This window comes from Euprymna scolopes, chromosome 46 (assembly GCF_053919585.1).
Source record: "Euprymna scolopes isolate OS-2025 chromosome 46, ASM5391958v1, whole genome shotgun sequence".
NCBI lineage: Eukaryota > Metazoa > Mollusca > Cephalopoda > Sepiida > Sepiolidae > Euprymna > Euprymna scolopes.
Genome location: NC_136527.1, coordinates 93,779,569 through 93,804,905, shown reverse-complemented (window position 1 = coordinate 93,804,905; position 25,337 = coordinate 93,779,569). Strand labels below are relative to the sequence as shown.

At 36.6% G+C, this 25,337-nt stretch overlaps 1 protein-coding gene across 1 annotated transcript; it reads left to right on the top strand.

Moving 5' to 3' along the window:
- Positions 1-15,160: 15,160 nt before the first annotated feature.
- LOC145271108 (NAD(+) hydrolase sarm1-like) lies at positions 15,161-24,681 on the top strand. Its single transcript, XM_080126650.1, has 6 exons — positions 15,161-15,311; positions 17,257-17,492; positions 18,089-18,221; positions 19,900-20,089; positions 21,441-21,562; positions 22,432-24,681. Exons 1-6 carry the CDS (start codon positions 15,250-15,252, stop codon positions 22,622-22,624), a joined length of 936 nt encoding a protein of 311 aa, XP_079982776.1. The 5' UTR covers positions 15,161-15,249; the 3' UTR covers positions 22,625-24,681.
- Positions 24,682-25,337: the final 656 nt, after the last annotated feature.

Below are 25,337 nucleotides of genomic sequence, written 5' to 3'. Positions count from 1 at the left end.
GGTACGGTTATTCCGGAGACGAGTTTTCCCGGGACAAGTTTTCCGGGCACTGGTATAAGTGCTATGGATTCATCAGAGCACATCTCATTAAAGTACTTGTAAACAGGGATGCAACACTGAGGCGATGGGACAGACTTTGGAGATTGGCCTATAGCACGGGGCCTATTAGATTAGATACTCTTTTTGTTTTTGTTTTTGTGCTCAACGATAAAAACCGACTTCTTCATTTGTGTTTGCTTCTCATTTTAACTTTTGCTCTAATAAGAGTTTTGCTAATGTGAAAAAGAAAACATGTTCGAACGTTTGCTGACGTTTATTGGATGTGTTGCTACCAGTATTTTGCTTAATTTTCGAGTTTGGAGCCATTGTCGAGTCTCACAAGATGACTGTAAAATATCAGACACTTCTTTATTGTTCTAACTTAAAACTGTGCGCTACTTTTGTTTGTGTTAAATAAACGTTTTAAAATAAGTTAAAACAACATTTTCTCATATATTTATTTGTTCACTACTTTTTCGTTTTGTTCTTATTGAATGCGAAATATTCGCCGTGGAATTTCCACGGGTCACGATTATTTCGTTTTATTAATCTTAAGTTTCATAGAATAAAAAGTTCAGACACAACTTTGTCGAGCCATTTTTTAAAACTTACGTTTGACCCCGGCACGTGCAGTGCAGAGAACACGACCCTTTCTCTCCTTCCCCCACTTTCTCTCTTCTTTAGCTTGGTGACAAGCGAATGCTTATGTGTGCGTGCGTGCGTGCGTGTGTGTGTGTGTGTGTGTGTGTGTGTGTGTGCGTGCGTGCGTGCGTGCGACGTGCCAACGTCAAACGAAGTTTAAATTAAAATTCATTTCGTCGGTTTCAACAAAATTTAAAAAAAATAAAAACTTTTTCCCGACCGGCCGGATTAGGGTTGTGAGGTGTGGTTAGAGTTTATGAAAATAAATGTTAGCAATAAAAACTTTTTAAAACCAAGTTAGAAAAAGGAACACAATTTGCTTCCCCACCAAATTATCGTATTATTGGAGGCCCCGATTCTTCTTTTTTTTAAGCGATGTAATAAACCATATTTTTGAGTAGGTTTCCTCCTCTCTTTATTTTGGTTTGTATATTTTTTATGTTGCAAAAATGCTTCCGGGAGATCTTTTTAGGATTCTAAACGTTTACTTTTTTTTACACTTTTTATTATCTTCGAAAAATGTACACAAATGTAAACAAGCAGTTTACGAGTTGAAAGGCATCGTTAAAATATTTTTTAGCGAGTTCTTTAAATTTTATATTTTTATTTCGTCGTCTTCAAGTCCAATGTAAACAAGTTCTTGATAAGCCGTTCCTCTTAAGTAATCCAATTTACAAAATTTATACTTCTAACGATTACTATGATATTGTCCCATTGACTACTGCACACTCTTTAAACCCTCGAGTGGTCTCTGGGCCTTGATAAGTAGTGATTCCTTTGTAAAACAAAAATATTTCAATACTTTGATGTGCTAGTTTTCCTTTTCATTTAAAAATGCACGCATTAATAAAACTGTCTTGAAAACTATTTGTCTGTGCTAACTTTCCTTGCGATATTCGTTTTCAGCATACCTGAACAAACTGAGGGTTGGCCCCTTTCATATGCCGCCTGTTTAAACATGGTCGCCAGTGATTTACATTTCAAAATACACGCATTAATAAAACTAGCACAAAAACTATTTCTCTCTGCTAATTTTCCTTGCGATATTCGTTTTCAGCATACCTGAACAAACTGAGGGTTGGCCCCTTTCATATGCACCCTGTTCAAACATGGCCGCAAGGGATTTACATTTCAAAATACACGAACTAATAAAACTAGCTCCAAAACTATTTGTCTCTGCTAATTTTCCTTGCGATATTCGTTTTCAGCATACCTGAACAAACTGAGGGTTTGCCCCTTTCATATACCGCCTGTTCAAACATGGTCGCCAGTGGTTTACATTTCAAAATACACGCATTAATAAAACTAGCTCCAAAAGTATTTGTCTCTGCTAATTTTCCTTGCGATATTCGTTTTCAGCATACCTTAACAAACTGAGGTTTGGACCCTTTCATATGCCGCCTGTTTAAACATGGTCGCCAGTGATTTACATTTCAAAATACACGCATTAATAAAACTAGCTCCAAAACTATTTGTCTCTGCTAATTTTCCTTGCAATATTCGTTTTCAGCATACCTGAACAAACTGAACGGTACGAGTTTTCTGGGTACGGGTTTCCCGGAGACGAGTTTTCCCGGGACAAGTTTTCCGGGCACTGGTATAAGTGCTATGGGTTCATCAGAGCACATCCCATTAAAGTACTTGTAAACAGGAATACCACACTGAGGCGATGGGACAGACTTTGGAGATTGACCTATAGCACGGGGCTTATTAGATTAGATACTCTTTTTGTTTTTGTTTTTGTGCTCAACGATAAAAACCGACTTCTTCATTTGTGTTTGCTTCTCATTTTCGCTTTTGCTCTGATAAGAGTTTCGCTAATGTGAAAAAGAAAACATGTTCGAACGTTTGCTGACATTTATTGGATGTGTTGCTACCAGTATTTTGCTTAATTTTCGAGTTTGGAGCGATTATCGAGTCTCACAAGATGACTGTAAAATGTCAGACACTTCTTTATTGTTCTAACTTAAAACTGTGCGCTACTATTGTTTGCGTTAAATAAACGTTTTAAAATAAGTTAAAACAACAAAAACTTGATCTATGTAGGTAGAAGAGTAACTTATCTTGCCTTTGGTAACATTCATTGTCTTATATATTTATTTGTTCACTACTTTTTCGTTTTGTTCTCTTGAATGCGAAATATTCGCCGTGGAATTTCCACGGGTCACGATTATTTCGTTTTATTACTCTTAAGTTTCATAGAATAAAAAGTTCAGACACAACTTTGTGGAGCCATTTGTAATCGATTTCATTTAACTTCTGTTTGACCCCGGCACGTGCAGTGCAGAGAACACGATCTCCTCCCCCCACTTTCTCTCTTCTTTAGCTTGCTGACAAGCGATGCTTATGTGTGCGTGCGTGCGTTTCACCAAAATTTAAAAAAATAAAAACTTTTTTCCTGACCGGCCGGATTAGGGTTGTGAGGTGTGGTTAGAGTTTATGAAAATAAATGTTAGCAATAAAAAAATTTAAAACCAAGTTAGAAAAAAGAAAACAATTTACTTCCCCACCAAATTATCGTATTATTGGAGGCCCCGATTCTTCTTTTTTTTTTTAGGCGATGTAATAAACCATATTTTTGAGTAGGGTGGCCTCCTCTCTTTATTTTGGTTTGTATATTTTTCATGTTGCAAAAATGCTTCTTGGAGATCTTTTTAGGATTCTAAAGGTTTGCCTTTTTTTACACTTTTTATTATCTTCGAAAAATGTACACAAATGTAAACAAGCAGTTTACGATTTGAAAGGCATCGTTAAAATGATATTTTTCGCGAGTTCTTTCAACTGTATAGTTTTTATTTCGTCCTCTTCAAGTCCAATGTAAACAAGTTCTTGATAAGCCGTTCATCTAAAGTAATCAAATTTATCAAATTTACACTTCTAACGATTTCTATGATATTGTCCCATTGACTACTGTACACTTTTTAACCCCTCGAGTGGTCTCTGGGCCTTGATAGGCAGTGATTCCTTTGTAAAATAAAATAAAAACATTTCAATACTTTGATGGTGAATCTATAGTCAGACTATGCTAAGTTTCCTTGCGATATTCGTTTTCAGCATACCTGAACAAACTGAGTGTTGGCCCCTTTGATTTGCCGCCTCTTCAAACATGGTCGCCAGTGATTTACATTTCAAAATACACGCATTTATATATCGAAAACTACGTGTCTGTGCTAATTTTCCTGTCGATATTCGTTTTCAGCATACCCGAACGATTTTCTAATGGACAGTCCGAATGTTAACGAAGCACACACGCGCGTGCGCATACACGCGCGTAAACTCAGTGAAAGTGTCCACTGTCGATAAGCTAAATTAGATTACTGATAGATAAGTAAATTAGATTACTGGCTCTTATGAGTTTTAGTCTAACCACCCTTTACAACTGTGATACAGTAGAACAGTCCGTCTCTGGACAATTAGCAGTGTATCGCATAACTCAATGACAGTGTCGAATGTCGACTAGCTAGTTGTAAGTTAGGTTACTGGCTCTGATCAGTTACACTCTAACCACCCTTAATAACTGTGATACAGCGGAACAGTCCGTTTTTGGACAAGTGGCGGTGATCGCATAACTCATTGAAAGTGCCGAATGTCTATTAGCTAGTTGAAACTTAGATTACTGGCTTTGATGAGTTTCAGTCTAACCACACTTAATAATTTTGATACAGCGGAACAGTCCGTCTGTTTCGCATAACTCATTGACAGTGTCGAGTGTCGATTAGCTAGTTGTAACTTCGTAGTCAGCCGAAAAGCCCCTTTAAGAAGAGACTTGAAGATACTAATTATTGTTGTTATTTGTATTGTTATTCTTATCGTCAAGCCATGCACTTGCAGAAATCCATTTCTAACTCAAGTGTGTTATAAAACTTACTTCTCCTTCAACGAGACAAGAACGCCGACACTCGACTTCGCACCGATACGCGAATGACGATTCATAGAAATTAAAGCTGTTGATTTTATGTATTGAATGTTACAACTTTGCCCCCACTCCTACACACGGCGACGCTTTCAATTGTAAATATAAGAGCGTTGTCGGCGGCAACAACCGGAAATGGCAAACCCTGTGTCAGTCAGATTTGTTTATTTCACGCCAATTTGAACTGCGAAATAATTCGTTTTAACTAATGAGACCTGTGGAAATTCTAAGGTTAATCCTTCGGAGTTAGGACAACAAAGCGTAAAAGTTGAAAAAAAAAATACAAAACAAATATATAATATATAAATGTTACGAAAGGCAAGATAAGTTACTCTTCTACCTACTTGAACAAGTGTTTTAAGTTCTGCTGCGATATTCGTTTTCAGCATACCTGAACAAACCGAGGGTTGGCCCCTTTCATACGTCGCCTGTTCAAACTGTTCAAACATGGTCGCCAGTGATTTACATTTCAAAATACACGCATTAATAAAACTAGCTCCAAAACTATTTGTCTCTGCTAATTTTCCTTGCGATATTCGTTTTCAGCATACCTGAACAAACTGAGGGTTGGCCCCTTTCATACGCCACCTGTTAAAACTGTTCAAACATGGTCGCCAGTGATTTACAATTCAAACTACACGCATAATTAAAACTTGCTCTAAAACTATTTGTCTCAGCTAATTTTCCTTGCGATATTCGTTTTCAGCATACCTGAACAAACTGAGGGTTGGCCCCTTTCATATGCTGCCTGTTCAAACATGGTCGCCAGTGATTTACATTTCAAAATACACGCATTAATAAAACTAGCTCCATAACTATTTGTCTCTGCTAATTTTTCTTGCGATATTCGTTTTCAGCATACCTGAACAAACTGAGGGTTGGCCCCTTTCATATGCCGCCAATTCAAACATGGTCGCCAGTGATTTACATTTCAAAATACACGCATTAATAAAACTAGCTCCATAAATATTTGTCTCTGCTTATTTTCCTTGCGATATTCGTTTTCAGCATACCTAAACAAACTGAGGGTTGTCACTTTTCATATGCCGCCTGTTCAAACATGGTCGCCAGTGATTTACATTTCAAAATACACACATTAATAAAACTAGCTCCAAAACCATTTGTCTCTGCTTATTTTCCTTGCGATATTCGTTTTTAGCATACCTGAACAAACTGAGGGTTGGCCCCTTTCATATTCCGCCTGTTCAAACATTGTCGCCAGTGATCTACATTTCAAAATACTGTATTTTGCTTACTTTTCGAGTTTTGACCGATTATCGAGTCTCACAAGATGACTGTAAAATATCAGACATTTCTTTCTTCTTCTAACTTAAAACTGTGCGCTACTTTTGTTTTTGTTAAATAAACGATTAAAATAAGTTAAAACAACAAAAACGTGATCTAGGTAGGTAGAAGAGTAACTTATCTTGCCTTTGGTAACATTCATTTTCTTATATATTTATTTGTTGATTAGTTTTTTCGTTTTGTTCTATTGAATGCGAAATATTCGCCGTGGAATTTCCACGGGTCACGATTATTTCGTTTTATTAATCTTAAGTTTCATAGACAAAACTTTGACGAGCCATGTTTCATTTAACTTTCGTTTGACCCCATGCAGACGCGTGCAGAGAACACCAACCTCTTTCCTTTCTCTCGTCTTCCTTGGTTGGTGACAAGCGATGCTTGTGGGTGAGTGGGTGGGTGACAGGCAAAGTTTTAACATTCAATGCATTAAATCAACAGCTATAATTCATATGAATTGACTTTATCCAGACAGGCAAAGAACAATTTTATTCGCGTAATGGTGCGAAGTCGAGTGTCGGCGTTCGAGTCTCTTTGAAGACGAACTAAGTTTTGAAGAAGTTCAGTTTGAAATGGATTTCTGTTTTCACCGCACGTGCAAGGCTGGCCGATAAGAATAACAATACAAATAATCACAATAATTATTATCTTCAAATCTCTTCTTAAAGGGGCTTTTCGTTTACGAATTTACAACTAGTTAATCGACAGTCGACACTTTCACTGAGTTATGCGAAACAGACGAACTGTTCCGCTGTATCACAGTTCTTAAGGGTGGCTACACTAAAACTCATCAGAGCCAGTGATCTAACTTACAACTAGCTAATCGACAGTCGACACTTTCAATGAGTTATGCGATCACCGCTAATTGCCCACAGACAGACTGTTCCGTTGTATCACAGTTCTTAAGTGTTATTAGACTAAAACTCACCAGGGCCAGTATACTTCTTCACTGGTCCTAAACCATATTCTAACAATAGTCTAACAAGGAAGACACAGTGCGAAAAATATATCAGGAGCGTTTTTGGCATACTTATAATAAAAACTTTTTTATATTTTTTTCAAACTCTTATTCACCCCATCTACAGGGACACTATGTAGGGAGTTGAGCAGCAAGATTTCCGTTCACATTACATTTAAATTTCTGTGTGTTAGTGCAGTCAGGGAAACAGGTAGTAAATTCCGAAGTCTAGCAGTATGAGGGAAGAATCTACTAGAATATTTAAATTTTCCAGCATCTAGGGAACGTAACTGTAAAGGGGTGGGATTTTGCTACTTGCTGGGTTTAGTTGGATATGTACGTTGAGGAGGGGGTTACAAGTATTAGAAGTTCATCAGAACACATCCCATTAAAGTGCTTGTAAAATAAGCACAGGGATGCAACATTGCGGCGATGGGACAGTTTCAACCTTGCAATTATCAAAACAATCACAGTTGCATTCCAAACACGACACTTATCCACACCTACATCAGTCATATTCCAAACATCACGTTATCACCTATCTTGGACTTTTTCGATCACTATGAGATAATTTTGTTGCATTAGTTCTTCAAGACAATTTTGTTTTTGAACGTCCAAAAAGGCACAGGAAGTGGTCTCATTTATAGAGGGAACTATTTTCCTTCATACATTTTCTTCTTTTACTTTGCTCTGCATAAAAGTTCTCAGTGACAGCACTCAACATTTTTTTTTTTTTTTTTTGCACAACGTCACCGTGAAACCAACTTGCTTATTTCAACGTCGCCTGCAACGGAACGCACAACGCTATTTCATCATTTACGATTTTACAAATCTCGGATTATTTTTTTCCTCGCGTTAGTCATTGCACCACCCCCACCCACTCGCACATCCCTAAAATTTCGATGTCTCGCTCCTTCACATACTCCTTGCCTTCCTTGAATCTTTTATGCCACTCATGCTCGATTCATGCAAGTTGGTCCAAAAGCAATTTGAAGCATTTCATACGGTATTTTCCATATTGGCATTTCATATTTAGAACAGAATTTTATTGCATATAGTTCTTCTAAGGTGTCCTCACGTCAAGATTGCATTTTTGAAATTCATCAGCCGAGACAATCAGGCTTTAGTAGAGTGTATTCCAATTTCTGCTGTAGCTGTTCATTTGAACCAGAAATCATAAAGCTTGGTCGGTTATCTCATAAGATGTATAGCAGTAACACAGTGAATTTTAAAGAGTCTGCGACAATTTTTAATGCTTGTACAAAAAAGTCTGGAAACTTATTTAAGGCATCTCGTATTAAGAAGATGACAATTTTTCCATAAAGTACTAACCTCCAAAAGACATCTGTCAAAATTTGACCCCAATTGGATTATTAGTTTACAAATTACTGTAATTTAAGTGAAACTGCTTTCGATTTGAAACTGATGGGACAGAGGTTGTAGCTTAGTTGACGGAACTAAGAAAAAGTTTGTCAATAAAAACAAGAGGTTCAGTGAACAAAGAGCGAGAAAGAGGGATGGAGAGAGGGAGAGCATATTCCATTAAAATATTTGTAAAACAGGCACAGAGATGGGACAGGGGTTGGAGCTTAGTTGACAAAGTGGGACCTATTAGATTGGAGACTCTTTTTTGGACCCTATCTAAGAGGGAGAGACTAGTGGTAGATGCACCAGCCCAGATATGGCAACAATCCTCCATGCATGGGCGAATGGTGGTCTTGTAGAGGCACAGGATACTCTCAGGTGTGAGTAGTTTTCTAGTTCGATAAAGGGAAGCCACCTTCTTTGCAATGTCTTCAATGTATTTGTTCTAGTTCATATTGCCCGTAAATGTTAGGCCGAGGAGTTTGAAAGTAGAATTCTCAGGTAGGATGTTATTTGTCATGGATATCAGTGGTTGGAGAGGTGTCTTTTAATTTTTAAAGGAGAGCAGCTTAGTTTCACTCGCATTAAATGTAACCATCCATTGCGGCCCCATTCCATTATAGTCTGGATGTCATTTTCTAATGATTCTGCCATTGTCTTGGATTTGAATTAGCCATTGAATTATGACCACGAGTAAGCAACGTTGATCATGGTCAGTACGAGATGGGTGACTGTTTGACAATACTGGACATAATCACGTTGACACACGGGTTCTGGTTGGATCTCTTTAGATAAGCAACGTTGATCATGGTCAGTACTAGATGGGTAACTGTTTCACATAATCACATTCACACGCCAGTTCTCGTTGGATCACGGAAGTTAAGCAACGTTGAACCTAGTCAGTTCCAGATGGGTGATCGTTTAGGAAACCAGGCGCTGTATGTAGGAGGACGTCAACATTTCCTTGAAAGAACTTAATTGCTCACATCAGTCTTTTAAAATGGAAATGCTGGAACTGAGGGAGAATGCCTTTGTAAATTCTGTCACAGACTATGAAAATCGACAAGTCAAGTTTAACGCCCTTTGGATCTATCGAATGCGTCGTATATGGGGTAAGTAATAATTTAACTTGAACCATTTACATTACGAATAAAACTGTAAGTATACATTTTTTATCAGTTTTTTATCAACTTTTTGACAGTCTCTAAACTAATAAATCCCGCACTGTCTACCAAACTTAAAACCCTGTCTCATCATCGCAGTTTTGCATCTCTGTGCTTGTTTTACTCCAATCTCTGGTCCCACCTCACCAATCTTTCATGAAAAACACCCGTATAGCTGAAACCACTCTCAAACACTTTCCCCGCTCTCTTTACCTGTGCCTAAACCAAAACGTAGATTCCATGAACAAAGCTTCTTTCTTAGAACTGCGCACCTATAGAACTCCCTTCCATTTACCTGCTTTCCGGCTGACTACAATTTGGTAGTCTTCAAGTCCAACATAAACAAATTCTTGATGAACGCCCCCCCCCTTAAGTAATCCAATAGGTTCTGAACTGTCATCTAAGCTTCAGCCTCTGTCCCATCGACGAAATGTTGCATCTCTCTGCCTGTTCTATAAGTATTTTAATGGTGAATGCTCTGATGAACTGCAAGCACTTGTATCCCCTTTATGTAAATACCCCCGACAAACAGCAAAATCCCACCCCTTCACAGTTGAGATCCCTAGATGTAAGCCTTCTACTCCAGTAGTTTCTTCCTCAGAACCACAAGACTTTGGAATTCTTTTCCGGGTTCCTGCTTCTCTAACTGTACTGACATGCAGAAGTTCAAGTGTAACGTGAACCGACATCTTGCTGCCCAACTCCCCACATAGTACTGCTGTAGCTTATGTCTCTGATAAAAACAAGTGAAGCATGCAGGGTCCCCTGTGAGTGTACAGTAAACGAGGCATAAAAAAATGACTAAGTTCAGCACTGCCCCCTCCCCAATTTAGCTCCCAAAGTCCCCAGTGGATATCAGATCCTGGTGAAAATGAATAAACGGTGCAGTTTTAGGCCTTAACATATGTAAATTTGTGTTCTACACCATGCAAAAAAAAAAAAAAAAGAAATGACTAAGTCCATCATTTGCCCCCTCCCCCTCATTTAGCCCCAAAAGTCCCCAAGGACTTGATTTCAGCACCATGCAAAACTGTGAGAAACTAAACAATTGTCCGGAACTTGTTGAGTTTGTGTTTCTGCATTCTGGTTGAGAGGTGGTGGGGGCATGCACTTTGAATAAATCGGTTGGTAAAGGGAGACTACTTGATGAGTTGTTCTAAGGGGGATAATCGTTACCGATATTTCTTCTCAGTTAGGTGTAACATCGCATTACTTTTTTATGTTTTTTTTATTACATTTTCACCCCAAACAAGGCAAATTGCTACTTTGGTGTAGGGGGCTACTATGAGGGGCAACAACTACTGGGGTACTATGTAGGGATTTGGGCAGCAAGATGTCGGTTCACATTACACTTGAACTTCTGAACGTCAGTACTGTTGGGGAAGCAGGGACCTGGAATGGAATTCCAGAGTCTAGCGGTTCTGGGGAAGAAACTATTGGAGTAAAAAGATCTTTTACATCTAGGGATCTCTACAGTGTGGGGGTGGGATTTAGCAGCCTGTCGGGTTTGTCGGGGGTGCTCACGTCGTGGGGGCACAAGTGATTGCAGTTCGTCAGAGCATTCACCACTAAAATACTTGTAGAAAAGGCAGAGGGATGCAACATTTCGTCGATGGGACAGAGGCTGAAGTTTAGATGCCAGTTCAGGGCCTATCAGGTTTGCGACTCTCTTTTGAACCTTGTCAAGGAGCGAGAGACTAGTAGCAGATGCACCAGCCCAGATGTGGCAGCAATACTCCATACATGGGCGAATGGTGGCCTTATAGAGGTACAGGATACTTTCGGGTGTTAGTAGTTTTCTTGCACGGTAGAGAGAGCCCACCTTTCTTGCAGCGGCCCTGGCAATGCCTTCAATGTAATTGTTCCAACTCATGTTTCCTGTGAACGTTAGGCCAAGGAGTTTGAAAGATGTACTCTCAGATAAAGAGTCGTTGGCCATTGCTATAGGTGGTAGAGAGGGTTTCTTGTAATTATTGAATGAAACTAGTTTAGTCTTGGCAGCATTGAACATGACCAACCACTTTTGTCCTCATTCCACCACAGATTGGAGGTCTTCCTCTAGTGTTTCTGCCATTTCTTTAGAAATGTGTTCATTCGTCTTCCTGTCGTGCCTACCATAGAGTGTAGTGTCATCAGCATATATACCCACCTCAGAGGCAATTTTGTCGGGGAGGTCATTTATGAATATCAGGAACAATAGAGGTCCAAGGATAGAACCCTGGGGCACCCCCGCATTTATATCATATTGTTTAGATGTACGACCGTTGAGGACAACCTGGATTTTTCTCTTATCTAAGAAGGATTTAATTATGTTATGTGTTCTACCAGTGATACCGTATGATCTGATTTTCCTGAGGAGACCCTCATGCCATACCCTGTCAAAAGCCTTAGATATATCTAGAGCTACCGCTCTGCCCTCCCTTAGGATGTCTGCTGTGGAACAGGCTTGTCTAAATCCATATTGTTTGTCAGTCAGAAGTTTAGCATCTGTAAGATGATGGACTAGAGCATGGTTTATTATGGTCTCAAATATTTTGGCAAAAAGTGGGAGTAGGTTTATGGGGCGATAATTTGATGGGTCAGTCCTTTCGCCAGAATTCTTGAATACTGGTACAACAGAAGCAGTTTTCCAACAGCCCGGAAAGCAAGCTTCATTAAGGCATTTGTTGTAGAGTTTGGAGAGAACTGGAGCTACTTCGGTTGAGCACTTTTTTAATAGCAAAGCTGGGATAAGGTCGGGTCCACATGCTTTTGAAGTGTCAAGGTTTTTTATGATAGCATGCACCTGAGCAGGGGTGATTATCAGATCGTCTAGCGTGGCGTCTGTCCGCATAGGAAATTGAGGTAGGGGATGGTTTAGAGGGTCCAGTGTGGAGTTTGAGGCAAACCGACTGGCAAGCATGTTAGCCTTGTCGGTTGCTGAGGAGACAACCTCGTGATTGTTGGTTAGTGGGGGAATTGTTGATTGCCCATTATTTACTACACTGTTGTAGATTTTCCAGAAGTTTCGGGTTCCTAGTTTTTGTGCTTCGATGCGCTTTTTAGTGGTTTCCGTAAATTCTCTCTTAGCTGTCGCTATTTCTTTCTTAACGTTATTTCTAGCTTCTATATACTTCAGTCTGTTTGAACTGGACTTATGTCGGTTAAACCTACGGTATGCATGCTGCTTTTGAGCAATGGCAGTTGCACAAGTCGACGTAAACCATTGGGGAGAGTTGGGCTTACTATAAAATTTCCGCATGGGAACATGCGCTTCGATTGCAGTTTTGAACCAGTCAGTGGGGTCTCGTTTGCACATTGTTCAGCAGGGAGAGAAAAAATATTTCTCCATGGGGCATCTCTAATTAGTTTCCTGATGGCTTCCCAGTCAGCCTTTTTATAATATCTCGTTGTTTTGAGCATTGGCTCTTCAGTTTTGGCTCTAGAGTTTAGGGCGATTTCAACCATTATCACTGCATGATCAGTGTTCCCGAGTGGGCTGTGGGCCTTTGTTATGCAGTCATCGGGAACTGTGGTCAAAAACAGATCTAGAAGTGATGAGTGTTGTTCTTCCTGGCCAGGGAAACAGGTTGGAAACATAACAATTTGTGATTATTTATTTGTTTATTTATTTTTATTTGTTTGTTTATTTTTATTTTAGTGATATCATTCTTATTCTGGGGGTATTTTATTTAATTCGTTATGCAGTGTATATATACTCATTTATGGATTCTTGTATCTTTAATTCAATTATATAGTAATTATAAGTATTCATTTATATACGCAATGTGTTATGACGAAGTGGTTAGAAGTTATTTCGAGAGTTTTTCTTATTTTTTTTTATAATATATTTATTTGAGTTAACTTGGATTTCTGTTTTTGGTGTATTATGTCTTATTGTTATTTGCGATTAATATTGTTAGGTTTACTCGGAGAAATCAATTGGGCTATATTAGGCCATATAAACTTGCATGAGCACATATACATGTAGCCATGTAGCCCACATGCTCGCATCATCTAATTCATATATCTTAGGCTTGCTATTTAATTGTTAAACATTGTTATTATTATTAACGTGTAGTTATTATTATTAACGTGTAGTTATTATTATTAACGTGTAGTAATCTTGAGTAGGGATTGCTTATGTATTATGTTGATTTATTTTAATTTTGGATTTATTCTATTTTATTGTTATTTTTAATTGTTACTAGACCACCCGTGACCCGTTGGGTCAGTACGTTATATTAGCTATGGAATTCATGTATGAGCGTGACACTTGTGGCATAAAGAAAATAGTTTTTTTTTACATAACAGAAGCATTTCTATGAAAGTATATTAAAATGAAAAAAGAATATAGATAGATTTCTATGAGTTTATTATAATTGTTATTTTTTTTTTTAATTACAGTTACTGAATTATAAGTGGTTGGTCATACTTATAGGTAAATATGCACTGAACAGGTATCATAATCCTTATTATAGTTAAATTCAAATTTTGATATATCATCTTTTAAATGAAATTGTTAGTTGAAAGTACAGAATAATAAAAAAAACACTCTCCACATGTTAATAATGGCTTTTTAAATAGAAAATGAAAATAAAATGTAACTTTTTTCATTTAATTTAAGCAAACATTCAGTACCCATTGTGTAAAGGAAAACACTATTTAATGTAATAGAAATGTGTGCATTTACCGATTCAGCTTTCCGTTTGGAAATGTAAGCAGACGACTTTAAAAAACATGGGAAGAAGAAAAAGAAATTTTTTTGTAATAACGCCCTCTAGTAAAAAGGTCTGCATTAGTTAAGGGGGATAACTCTATCCAGTTTTACATCGCTCCCTTTTTCTCTCTCTCACACATACACGTAACTATTTCTCGCGTACGTAACGAAAACAGAGGGAGTAGGAATGTTGAAATCTATTAGAGGGAAAGTGAGAGGTGTTTTCTTTCCATAAATTGTATAGGGTAATATTTCATATTATTAATAGATTCATAGATAAATAGATTTTATAATATATATTATAATTATCTATGAATCTATGTATTATTTGTATATATAAATAACTATTTGATCAAATTAAATGAAATTGTTTGTATTAAAAGCGATATAAAAATTCCGAAATTGGAATAACGGATTGAAGACGTTGCTATTTACGCATGCGCAACCGGATGTTGAAAACCGGAAATCTGATTGCAAACATACAAGATCCATAGACTTGTAGTATTATATAGATTATGTGATCTTTATACAAATTGCCTCCCTTGAATATATATATATATATATATATATGTATTGTTAAGAGAAAAAATAAAAAGATAGAAAGAATAAGAGTTCGTTACTTGCGATTGATAAGAGGCTGACGGGTTTAGTCAGGTAAGCTGTTTGGGTGACCGATGCCCCCACCAGGAGCGACTCTTCGTTACATGTTGACTGCTTGAGGATCCAGCACAAAAGAGGAAGAGAAAAGAAAGAAACAAGAAGTCATATGATGGCTGTGTCGCTCTCTGGTTATCAGAGATAAAGGGCGGCAATCGAATTAGTCTGGGAGTTTAAATTCCCACAATTGCATAGAAATAAAAATTCTATCAACAGCATCTATGCATATTTGGTAAGACTGTTATTCATTAATATTCACGCGTTAGGAATTGGTTTGGGAATCAACAAGAGTTTAATTTTTTTTTCTTTCTTTTTTTTTTAACGTCATATGTCTGTTGTGATTTAATTGTTTTTTTCTTTCTTTAGTTTTTTTTTTTTTTTTTTTAAACGTCATAAGTCTCTGGCAGCAGTTGTGATTTAATTTTTATTCATTTTGCTTTTTTCCCAGATTGGATTCTGCGAATATGCCGAGCGTTTCAAAGACTGCCGAGTCGACGGCGATCTCCTCCTCATGATTTCAGAATTCGATCTGCAAGACAGTATTAAAATGTCTCCAAGTATTACACGGAAAAGGTGAGGATTTTATACATTTTTCTTAATCAACGCGGAAATTTCTTTCATTCATCACACCTCTATCTGTTGTATAATAAAGGTAATAGTGTGTGTGTGTGTGTTTGATCATCTAATCAGAATTAACATTGTGTGTGATCGTCTAGTTGTTCTATTTGTTCATATGCCGTTGTGTGTGTGTGTGTGTGTGTGGTACATGTATTTTTCAACATACCTTCCGCGTCTTGGATGTTAGTCCATCTGGAATCATCTCGTCTTGGAAGGGAAACGGTACCTGTTTTGGACGAAGGTTCATTCACTCCAACACAATGAATTTGTTTTATAGTTTTTATTTCACTTTCCAGATGTCTCGCAGAAGATGGAAAGCGACTCTCTGGCTTGTGTAGTTTCTCTTCTAGGTCTTATTTCTACACACGTCAGCGTCTCCCCTCCCAGTGAAGGGGAGGAGACAACGGTGAAGCCGTCTGTCCTGTTCTGTCTACTGCAAACCAGTCACCTCTAAAAACTTGTTTAGAACAACGAACCATCTGAAAGTGTTCTGAAACTAAACATGACTTACACTTCACAGACATTCAGCTTTATATTATATATATATATATATATATTATATATATTAACTTTCCAATCGGATTTTTTAAAACTTTCCAATCGGATTATATGCATCGTCACGCTGGACTTATTCTGGAATACATTCTATTTAAAGAACTATTTTGCGTTTTGGATCAACTCTAGTTTCATTCAAGCTGAAATATTATGCGTGGTTTGTTTTTATATTAGTTTTTTTACATATCTAACATTTTTTTTCAATTTTTTTATTTGGCAATTTATAACTACAATAAATTGTGGTTTCACTTAATGCCTTAGCTAGCAAATTCTAGCATTGCTACAAATATAATTTGCTGATTTCGTTATGTCCTCTGATGAGAAGAATAATAAGAATAGCATTCTTTGAAACTCCACGGAATAAGGACTTTGTAAATTGTTTACAATCAAACTTTATTGAATAGTCAAACAATAAATTTTGATTGTAAAATTCAACTTACAGATTAAATTTTCTTTCTCTTATATATATATATATATATATATATATATATATATATATATATATATATATGTCTATTATATATATATATCTATATATATATATATATATATATGTCTAATATATATATATATGTCTATTATATATATATATCTATATATATATATATATATATATATATATATATATTGCAATTAGGAAGGGAAGACTTATATATATATATATATATTCCTTTAATCTTCTCTCTAAAAAGGGGGAACAGGAGAGGAAAGAAAGAGAAATGGGGAGCCAGCTGACCGGTTTCGACCCTCGCTTCTCAAAGCTGTATCGAGGGAATTTTTAAAACAAAGAATGAAAAAGCGATTAAAATTGCATTTTATTCAATTTACGGGGAGAAAAAAAAAACGTGGGAAAATGATTAAAATAAAACAGCGTTATGGTCGAATACCCTAGAGATTAATCACCTTCAAACCCAGGAGGCATTCCCTTTGTATGCAAAGGGAAGGTTTTCTAAGTCGAACGTGAATAGTCTCCAAGATCTTAAGGTGATATAGTGAATGAGCACTACTCAGAATAGAAAAAGAGTCCGTGCTAAAGTTCGCTGCACAAGACGGGATTTTTTTTTCTATTCTGAGTTGTGATTCATATAGGTATGGTATAATAAATTATGGGTTTTATCTATTTTATTTTTACTTTCATCATATTTTGCTTTGGTTTTGATACCCCCAAATTCGAAGCTATCTCTTTACAACCATTTCTTTTCATAACCTATCATACTTTCATAAATCAGAGTCCATTTTCTGTAGGCTGTTTTTGAACCCAGTCAACGACGGGTACTTTTTCTAGTATATATATATATATATATATATATATATATAAATGTATAATTTTTTACTCCTCATCCAGATTCCTCCGAGAACTAAAGCAACTAAAGATCACAGCAGATTACTCATCTTGCGATAACTCCAGATTAAACGAATGGCTCAAGGAACTCTCCGAGGACTTTTCCGTCTACACATACCAAATGTTGCGATGCGGCATCGATCGCAACGTGCTGCCGTCTATAAGCGAAGACGAATTGGAAAGAGAATGCGGCATCTCTAACAGCATCCACCGCCGGAAGATTATGGATCAAATAAAGAGTTAGTATACGCAGCAAGGTCACCCGGTGTCTACCTGGGTGTACTCTTCTCGTTTGTATTATTCTTTGCTTCGTTTTACATTGTATGTGATTAGTTGAACACAAGTTGCTACTATGTTTCTGAAATTTTGAGATGAGGATTGATAATTTGTATTATTTGGATTCATCGGACTACTGTTCTCATCTTGATTTGAAACTATCATTAAATTTTGTTTTTTGTTACACGTTGACACACCGGTTCTCATCAGAAGTTAAGCAACTAGCCAGTACCGGATGGGTGACCATTTGGGAAGGCGAGGCGTCGTATGTACGACGAGGTACTGGCGCCGTCTATCCTTCTCCCAAGGGTAGATGATGACTTGCAAAAATGAATGTACAAAATGTTTAACGATTTTTTTTTCCAATTTTGACCCTTTTTTTTTGGCACCTTAACAATTTTAAGCGATAAAAGAAAAATGTCTATCAGGTATGTGTTTGCAATGTGATGATGTATGGAATTTACACTTGGCCAATAATTTCTTTTTCTTTTTAAAAATCTTGTCATAAACCTTCCAAAATTTCTTTTTTTTTTATAAATGCGTCATTTCTCTTCCGCAGTGCTAGCCTTCCCACAGAGCGGCATGTGTTCCCTGATGGATGATAACGGCAGTGGTGGTGGTGACGCACGACGAATAAAAAAAATAGATGTTTTTATCAGCTACAGACGATCAAATGGTTCTCAGTTAGCAAGGTACACTGTCACACTCCTTTTCGTCCATTGTTACGTGCTTTATTAAATCGAAAAAAAAAAAGATAAATGTACAAAATGTTTAACGATTTTTTCTGTCCTCGGTCCGTGGAGGAGAGAAAGCCTTCTAGACTGAGGCAAATTTTATTTTTGTTTCTATCCAGAGTGCCCCATTTTTTGTGGAGTTGGATTTTCGCCACATTAAAAACCAACCTTGTGGCTAACTTTGCCCTCGTGGGGAGGCAAGGCAAGTGAATAAGAACATTTACAGATAAACACATTTTGTTCATGCGAATATAACAAGAACCCTTCTATTAAGTTTACAATGTTTTAAGCTACAAGGGGGAAGTAACTCTTAAAATCAAATTTTGTTTTTAATTCAATTTTTACCTAAACACTAACAGATAATAAAAAAAAATCATGATTTTTATAGAATACTAGCCTTCAAATGGCAGATGTCAAAATTTGAAGCCAATCTTATTAGACAAATTACAGTTATTTCACTGTGTTAGTCATTTCTGTCTTTATGTTGATTTGTAGGCCAATCTTCTTGATTGTTTGAGAGAAGCTATCAACTATCCTTTGCAACTGAGTTTGGTTTTGGTCTTGGCCTTCAGTCTTGCAAGGTTGAACAGTTTCTCGTTGGAACATGTGCGGATGAAAACACCTTCTTCGATGTTTTTATAAATCTGATATGGATGAGATGGATAGACAATTGGACAGATGGATGGAGAGATAGATGGATGGATGGATGGATGGATAGATAGGTAGACGGATGGATGGATGGTTTAGGCACAGATAAAGAGGGGGGGAAATTATTGATAGTGTTTTCAGCTAGACGAGCGTTTTTCGTGAAATTTGGTGAGGGGGGCCATAGATCGGAGTTCAGACGAACACTTGCAATGAAAATAAGGATAAAGCAGAGACAGGCTCACAACGTCTCTTCTGTGGGAAAGAGGCTGCAGAAAAGAGAAAAGGGCATTCCCCACTAGGTTACGAAGTCTATTTTGAACTCTGTCAAAAGGCAGGATAAGTAAGGTCTTTCTAGCAGCTCCTGCCCAGATGTAACAGCAGTACTCCGTCCTTGAACGTACTTGGCTTTTATACAGGTAGAGAATTGCATCAGCAGTAAGATATTTGCTGGAGCAGTAGAAGGATCCCATGATTTTGTCAGCAACATTGGCAACAGATTTGATGCATGTGTTCCACCTTTCTGCACCTGCATCTCTCTCAACTCCTTGTTTCCCACGAATCTATTGTTTACTTTGCTGGATAGATAGACAATTAGATAGATAGACAATTAGATAGATAGATAAGTAGGTAGATAGACAATTAGATAGATAGACAATTAGATAGATAGATAAGTAGGTAGATAGACAATTAGGTAGATAGACAATTAGATAGATAGACAATTAGATAGATAGATAAGTAGGTAGATAGACAATTAGATAGATAGATAAGTAGGTAGATAGACAATTAGATAGACAATTGGATAGATAGACAATTAGATAGATAGACCAATAACTGAATTACTTTGTCTCTCCCGACGATTACATAATACCATTAACTTATCGTACACTCATTAACCCTTACCCTCGAGTGGGCTATGGGTCTTGATAAGCAGGGACTCCTTTGTAAAAAAAAATAAAAATATTTTTTTTATCTTTTTATCTTTGTGTAGTTTACTCAAAGTACATCTCCAGTTGCGTGGCTTTTCCGTATTCCTTGACATTGAGCGGTTGCGTGCGGGCAAGTTTGATGTCGGCTTACTGAAGAGCGTGCAGAAGGCACGAAACTTTATTTTGGTTCTCACACCGCAGGCACTGGACCGTTGCGTTGATGATAATGATCGCAAAGATTGGGTACACAAGGTAAGACAACGTTTGCGCAGTTTTTTTTTGTTGTTTGTTATGGTTGTTATTATTATTTGGAGGAAGGGAATGATTAGGTATTCACGAAATTATTATTAGCAATTGTTGATCAAAATATTTTTTCAGAGGATTGCGCATTAAGAAAAAAACAAACAAAAAAAAAACAAGTGAAGCATGCGTGGTCCCCCGTGAGTGCACAGTGAACGAGGCATAAAAAAAATGACTAAGTTCAGAATTCTCCCCCCCCCCGATTTAGCCCCAAAAGTCCCCAGGGGACGTCAAATCCTGGTGAAAATGATCAAACGGTGCAGTTTTAGGCTTTAACATATGTAAATTTGAGTTCTGCATCATGCAAAAAAAAAAGAAATGACAAGTCCATCATTTTGCCCCACTCCCCAAGGCCTTAACATATGTAAATTTTAGTTCAACACCATGCAAAACTGCTAAATAGACATATGCAGAAAATTCACCTTTATCCGTCGTTTCGTTCGTCCATCCACATTTTTCTCATTAAATACGCCTTGGAATTTTTTGAAATTTTGCACAAACATTAAACATGATATGAGTTAAAAAAAAAGTAACAAAACGAATTTTTCGGGAAAACTCCAGTTGTCCCCCTAGGGGTGCCTTTCTTACACTTTTGTGCTTATAAAAAAAAAATGATGCCTTGGATTTTATAAAACTTTCTGAAAAGTTGTAACTAACTGATTTCTATATAATTTTGTTTGTCTATACTTCGCAATAACTCTTGGGTGTGCCCCAGGGGCTCTTTTAGGGCTAATAAAAACACTCCATTTTTGGGACTATTTTACCATATTTGTCCAAAATTGTTTTCTGTATGTCTATTTAGCAGATTTTTTTTTTCGGATATTTTCGAAAGTCATCACTTTTCAATTGACTAGCCTTAATTTAAAGCTTTGCCACTTCTGGTTTACGATGGACGCAACAGCATTTTTTTTCACGCTCTTTTCCTCCTTCATGGTACGGGTTCACGCCTACCTGCCTACTACCACTTTTTGTGTTCTGTTTTTACTTAGCACACACCTCCAAACACCCGGGCACTCAGGCTAGTCTATTATATAAAGGAAAGTCGTCTCTGTGTGTTTTTGCACGTCTCGCTAAAACTTTTGAAATCCAAATTAATGATTTTATGAATATTTGCTGTACGTGAATTTAGGACGCTGAAAGCATACACAATTTTTTCTTTTATTAGATGTGTTCCAACGCATCAACGTTTCTTATGGGTCGGGCAACACCGGGTACCCCTGCTAGTGTTCTCTAAATGTAAATCTGTTTCATTTAGCACAAACTCTAGTTGTATATAATAATTTTCTTTTTTTCATCAAAACAGGAAATTGCAGCAGCTCTAGAGCATAAATGCAATATAATTCCAATAATGGATAATTTTGACTGGCCTCCCAGTGAAAAACTTCCGGAAGACATCCGTTCAATTACCTTCTTTAATGGAGTCAGGTGAGTTGTTCTTATGTCCGGTATGTATGTATGTATGTGTATAGAGTGGCTAGTCTCCCTGAAGGATTAAAAACAAGACCTTCCAAAGAGCGAATGAACCCTTTTTGGGGGTCAACGGCCAACTAGCACGGTGTGTGTTTGTGTGTATGTATGTGTGTGTTGGGGTTGAGAGGGCCCTGTAAGCCGTGGTGAAGGCAAGCTTTCTAGGAGAAGCAAATCTCTGATTTAAAAAACCATAAAGCAGGAGACCAGTACTCGCATTAAGCTGGTCTGCAGTTTAACTTGTTTCTGGATCTCAACATTTTGAACCAAGAGAGAGACTTAGCTGTCATACAAAGCTAAGACTCTGTAACATCATCTGTGTATAGATACAGGCATTTGTCTATTAAAATGGTCCTGTGGTGATGGAAGTCATTTTTGGGCTCATGGACTTTAAGTGTCTGACAGACAATTTTATATATATATATATATATATATATATACACTCATTAAAAATGTAGACCATTTATCAACACCAACTGAAATGGTTTGAAAGATTCCTAGGGGCTGCTTAAGAAGGATCTTTCACATTAACCCATATCCTCAAGTGGCCTCTGGGCCTTGATAAAAACCAATACTACAACACAACCCCATTGATTACTGTACACACAATAACCCTTATCCCCGAGTTGCTTCTGGGCCTTGACAAATGGCGATTTCCATGTAAAATATTTTTTTTTTAAATCTCATCTTGCATAAACTGAAACGTTGTACAATGCCAATCAAGATGAGAACGTTAGTCCAAAAAATCCTCATCTCAAAAATTCATAAAATCTGGTCAACTTGTTTCCAATTTTGATTTCATTTTTTTCTCCGTTATCTTTTTCCAGGTGGATCCATGACTATCAGGACGCCTGCGTCGACAAAGTGGAACGTTTTCTCAGAGGCGACGTCAACAGTCGGAAGGGTCAGCTCCAGAGCATGAGCAACCAGGGGTCACTCGACGACCCCATTATGGCGCAGTTCAAATGGAGCAGCAGCAGCAACGAGAATGGATCGCCCTCGAAAAACTCTCCGAGTTAGCGAGAGGCCAACGAGCCGAGACGACTTCCAGGATGAGATTGCGGCTGGCTGTGTGTGCGTGTCTGCCCGTGTATACTTGAGTGTGTGTGTAATTTGATTTCTATAAACGATACATAAAAACAAAATAAGGCAAAAAAAAGTAAAGAGAATGGAGTTGGGAGGGAAAGGGGGTTCGAGGCTAACAACATCTTCGTTTGTGTCTGGGCTTTTTTTCTGTTCTTTTCCTCTTGGAAAATATTCTTGAAAGTTTTTTTTTGTTTTTGTCGAGAAAAGTGAAATCTCCAATAGTCCGACAACAATATATACAGGCCTTTCATTTTTTTAAAAAAATACTCAAAAATTTTTTTTTTTAAATACTCCAATATTTTCTTTTAATTATTATTGATAGTACATTTTTTTTTGTAGTTATCAATAAAATTTCACAAGCATGTCCAAGACAATACCAAATAATGGCCTGGCATCGCATCAACCTCAAAGCAAAAATAGTGTCCATTTTTGTCATTGGTAAAAAAAAGAAAAAATAATGAAGGGGAGGGGGAGTTAAAAAAAGTCACAATTTATTTTAAAACCGTAACAAAATTTATCGGCATTGTATGGCCATACGATAATAATTTACATGGAATCTCACGTCATCAGATATACGTCAAAATATTTGAAGAAGAAGTGAAAGAGGGAATGTTCTGCCTTCCAAACCTTCACCTACGACAACCCAATTGTATTTCTTCTTCTATACAAGTTTAGAAATATTCAAAGATAAAACTTACAAAATTCTTTAAATATACATATATTATCCATTAATTTTTTAAGCTCAATGTAACTACAGAGCATATGACAAATAAATGACAAAGGCCTATATGCCAAATTTCACGATGTTGACCATCTTACAATTTATTTATGGACAACTTGAAATTTGAAATATAGGCCTTTGTCATTTATTTGTCGTATGCTCTGTAGTTACATTGAGCTTTAAGAATTAAAGGATTGATATAAATAAAAGGTGAAATATAATTGAAAAAACATCTCCACAGAAATATATAAAGTTTTTATTATTCTTTATTTAGCTGCTAGTCTAGCCACACTGGTGGGCTGTGATACAGTGAAACAGTACTGCATGTAGATGACTATATATATATATATATATATATATATATATTTATTCCAGGTAGAAACAATCTCACGCAATGCCTCTTCTTATCTAAAACTTATTGTCAGCTTACACTCTTAGGTGCTTGTGTAGATTGGTGAACTTTTAAATCAACTCATTTCAAGTGAAATCATTAGTATACATTCCCGCCAAAAATGATTCAGTAGAAAAATAATTACAAACAAAAAAACATTATTTATCAAATTATTGAGTTCTATCGTATGTTTTAATGTAGAAGAGTTGTGCAACCAATTCAGTTTGACAAACTGATTTATCTCTCTTGACTTAAATTAAGGGTTTGCTATTTTTAAACAATGAATATATGAACGCAATTGTGAATTATTTATTTTTGCTTAACATGCATCTAGCACATCTTCTACAAGATCATTTTTCGTAATTTTTTTTAGAATTTATGCTAATTATGATGGGAGACGGAAATATGTAATAATGTCTACAGGTAAATAAATTCTCTTAGATGCCAGAGCATATAGTTATCACCTTTACTTTTAGGGAGAGATGGGGTGGGGGGTTTAGAGTATGAAATAACCAGATTCACACACACTTTTTTTAAAGAACAAGGGAGGCAACTCTTGGAGATAAAAGAGCGCTTTTTTCCCTTTTTTTATTTAAATTTTAAATGATGTTATGAATAAAGACTTTTTTTCCTCCCTCTCCTTAACCCTTGCCAGGCTATTTAATCTAAAAAAAAAAAAAAATAATTAATTACAAAGAATTTTTGTCTTTTAAAATATGAGATCCTCACATCCAGGAAAAAAAAAGAATCTTGAAGAGGGGAAAAAATAATTTAAGAATTGAATTAAAATAAAAAATACCCCAAAAAGATGCTAAATTTTGAACAGCTTTTGCAGTGTAAAATAAAATAAAATTAAATTTAAAAAATCGATCAAAAAAACTGGTTTTGTTTGTTTTATTTATTTTTCTTTTCGTTTTTTTTTAATCATAAAAAAATAGTTATCTTTTACATTCAAGTGGTAATATGTCTTGTTTGGAAAAAAAAAGTTTGGATTTAGAATTCAACCAATTTAATAAAAAATCTGATGTATCTACCAGTCATGAAACAAAAATGTCATATTCCAAAAATCACATAAATTGATGAAGTGGTTTCAGTTTTATAAAAAAAAATTATTTTTAAGCACTTAATAGGTTAGTTTTTGTTTTACGGCATATCAACCCTTTTCAGGTTATTTAATGCTGAATCCAGTGATTTTGAAGAACAATTTCTTAATAGAATATATTTGTTTTTTTTTTCAAGTTGGTTTCTATTTAACCCATAGTTGGGACCCTAACAGGTACTACCACTCCGGGTCAGAGCGGACCTGGGAGGAATGGCAATTAAAGGGTGGCTCGAAACTCAAAAAAACCCCAAGCTGGGGCCTCACCATCAGATTCCGTTTAAGGTCATAGCCAGGACCACGCTTAATGGGAATTTGTCAACACTATAACAAATTTAGTCGCAATGAATTATTGCTGAGTTATCTTCCTGTGATTCATGACATTTTTTTTCATAATGGCGGGGGAGGCGAGTTCCCTCTATCGTGTTACAAAACT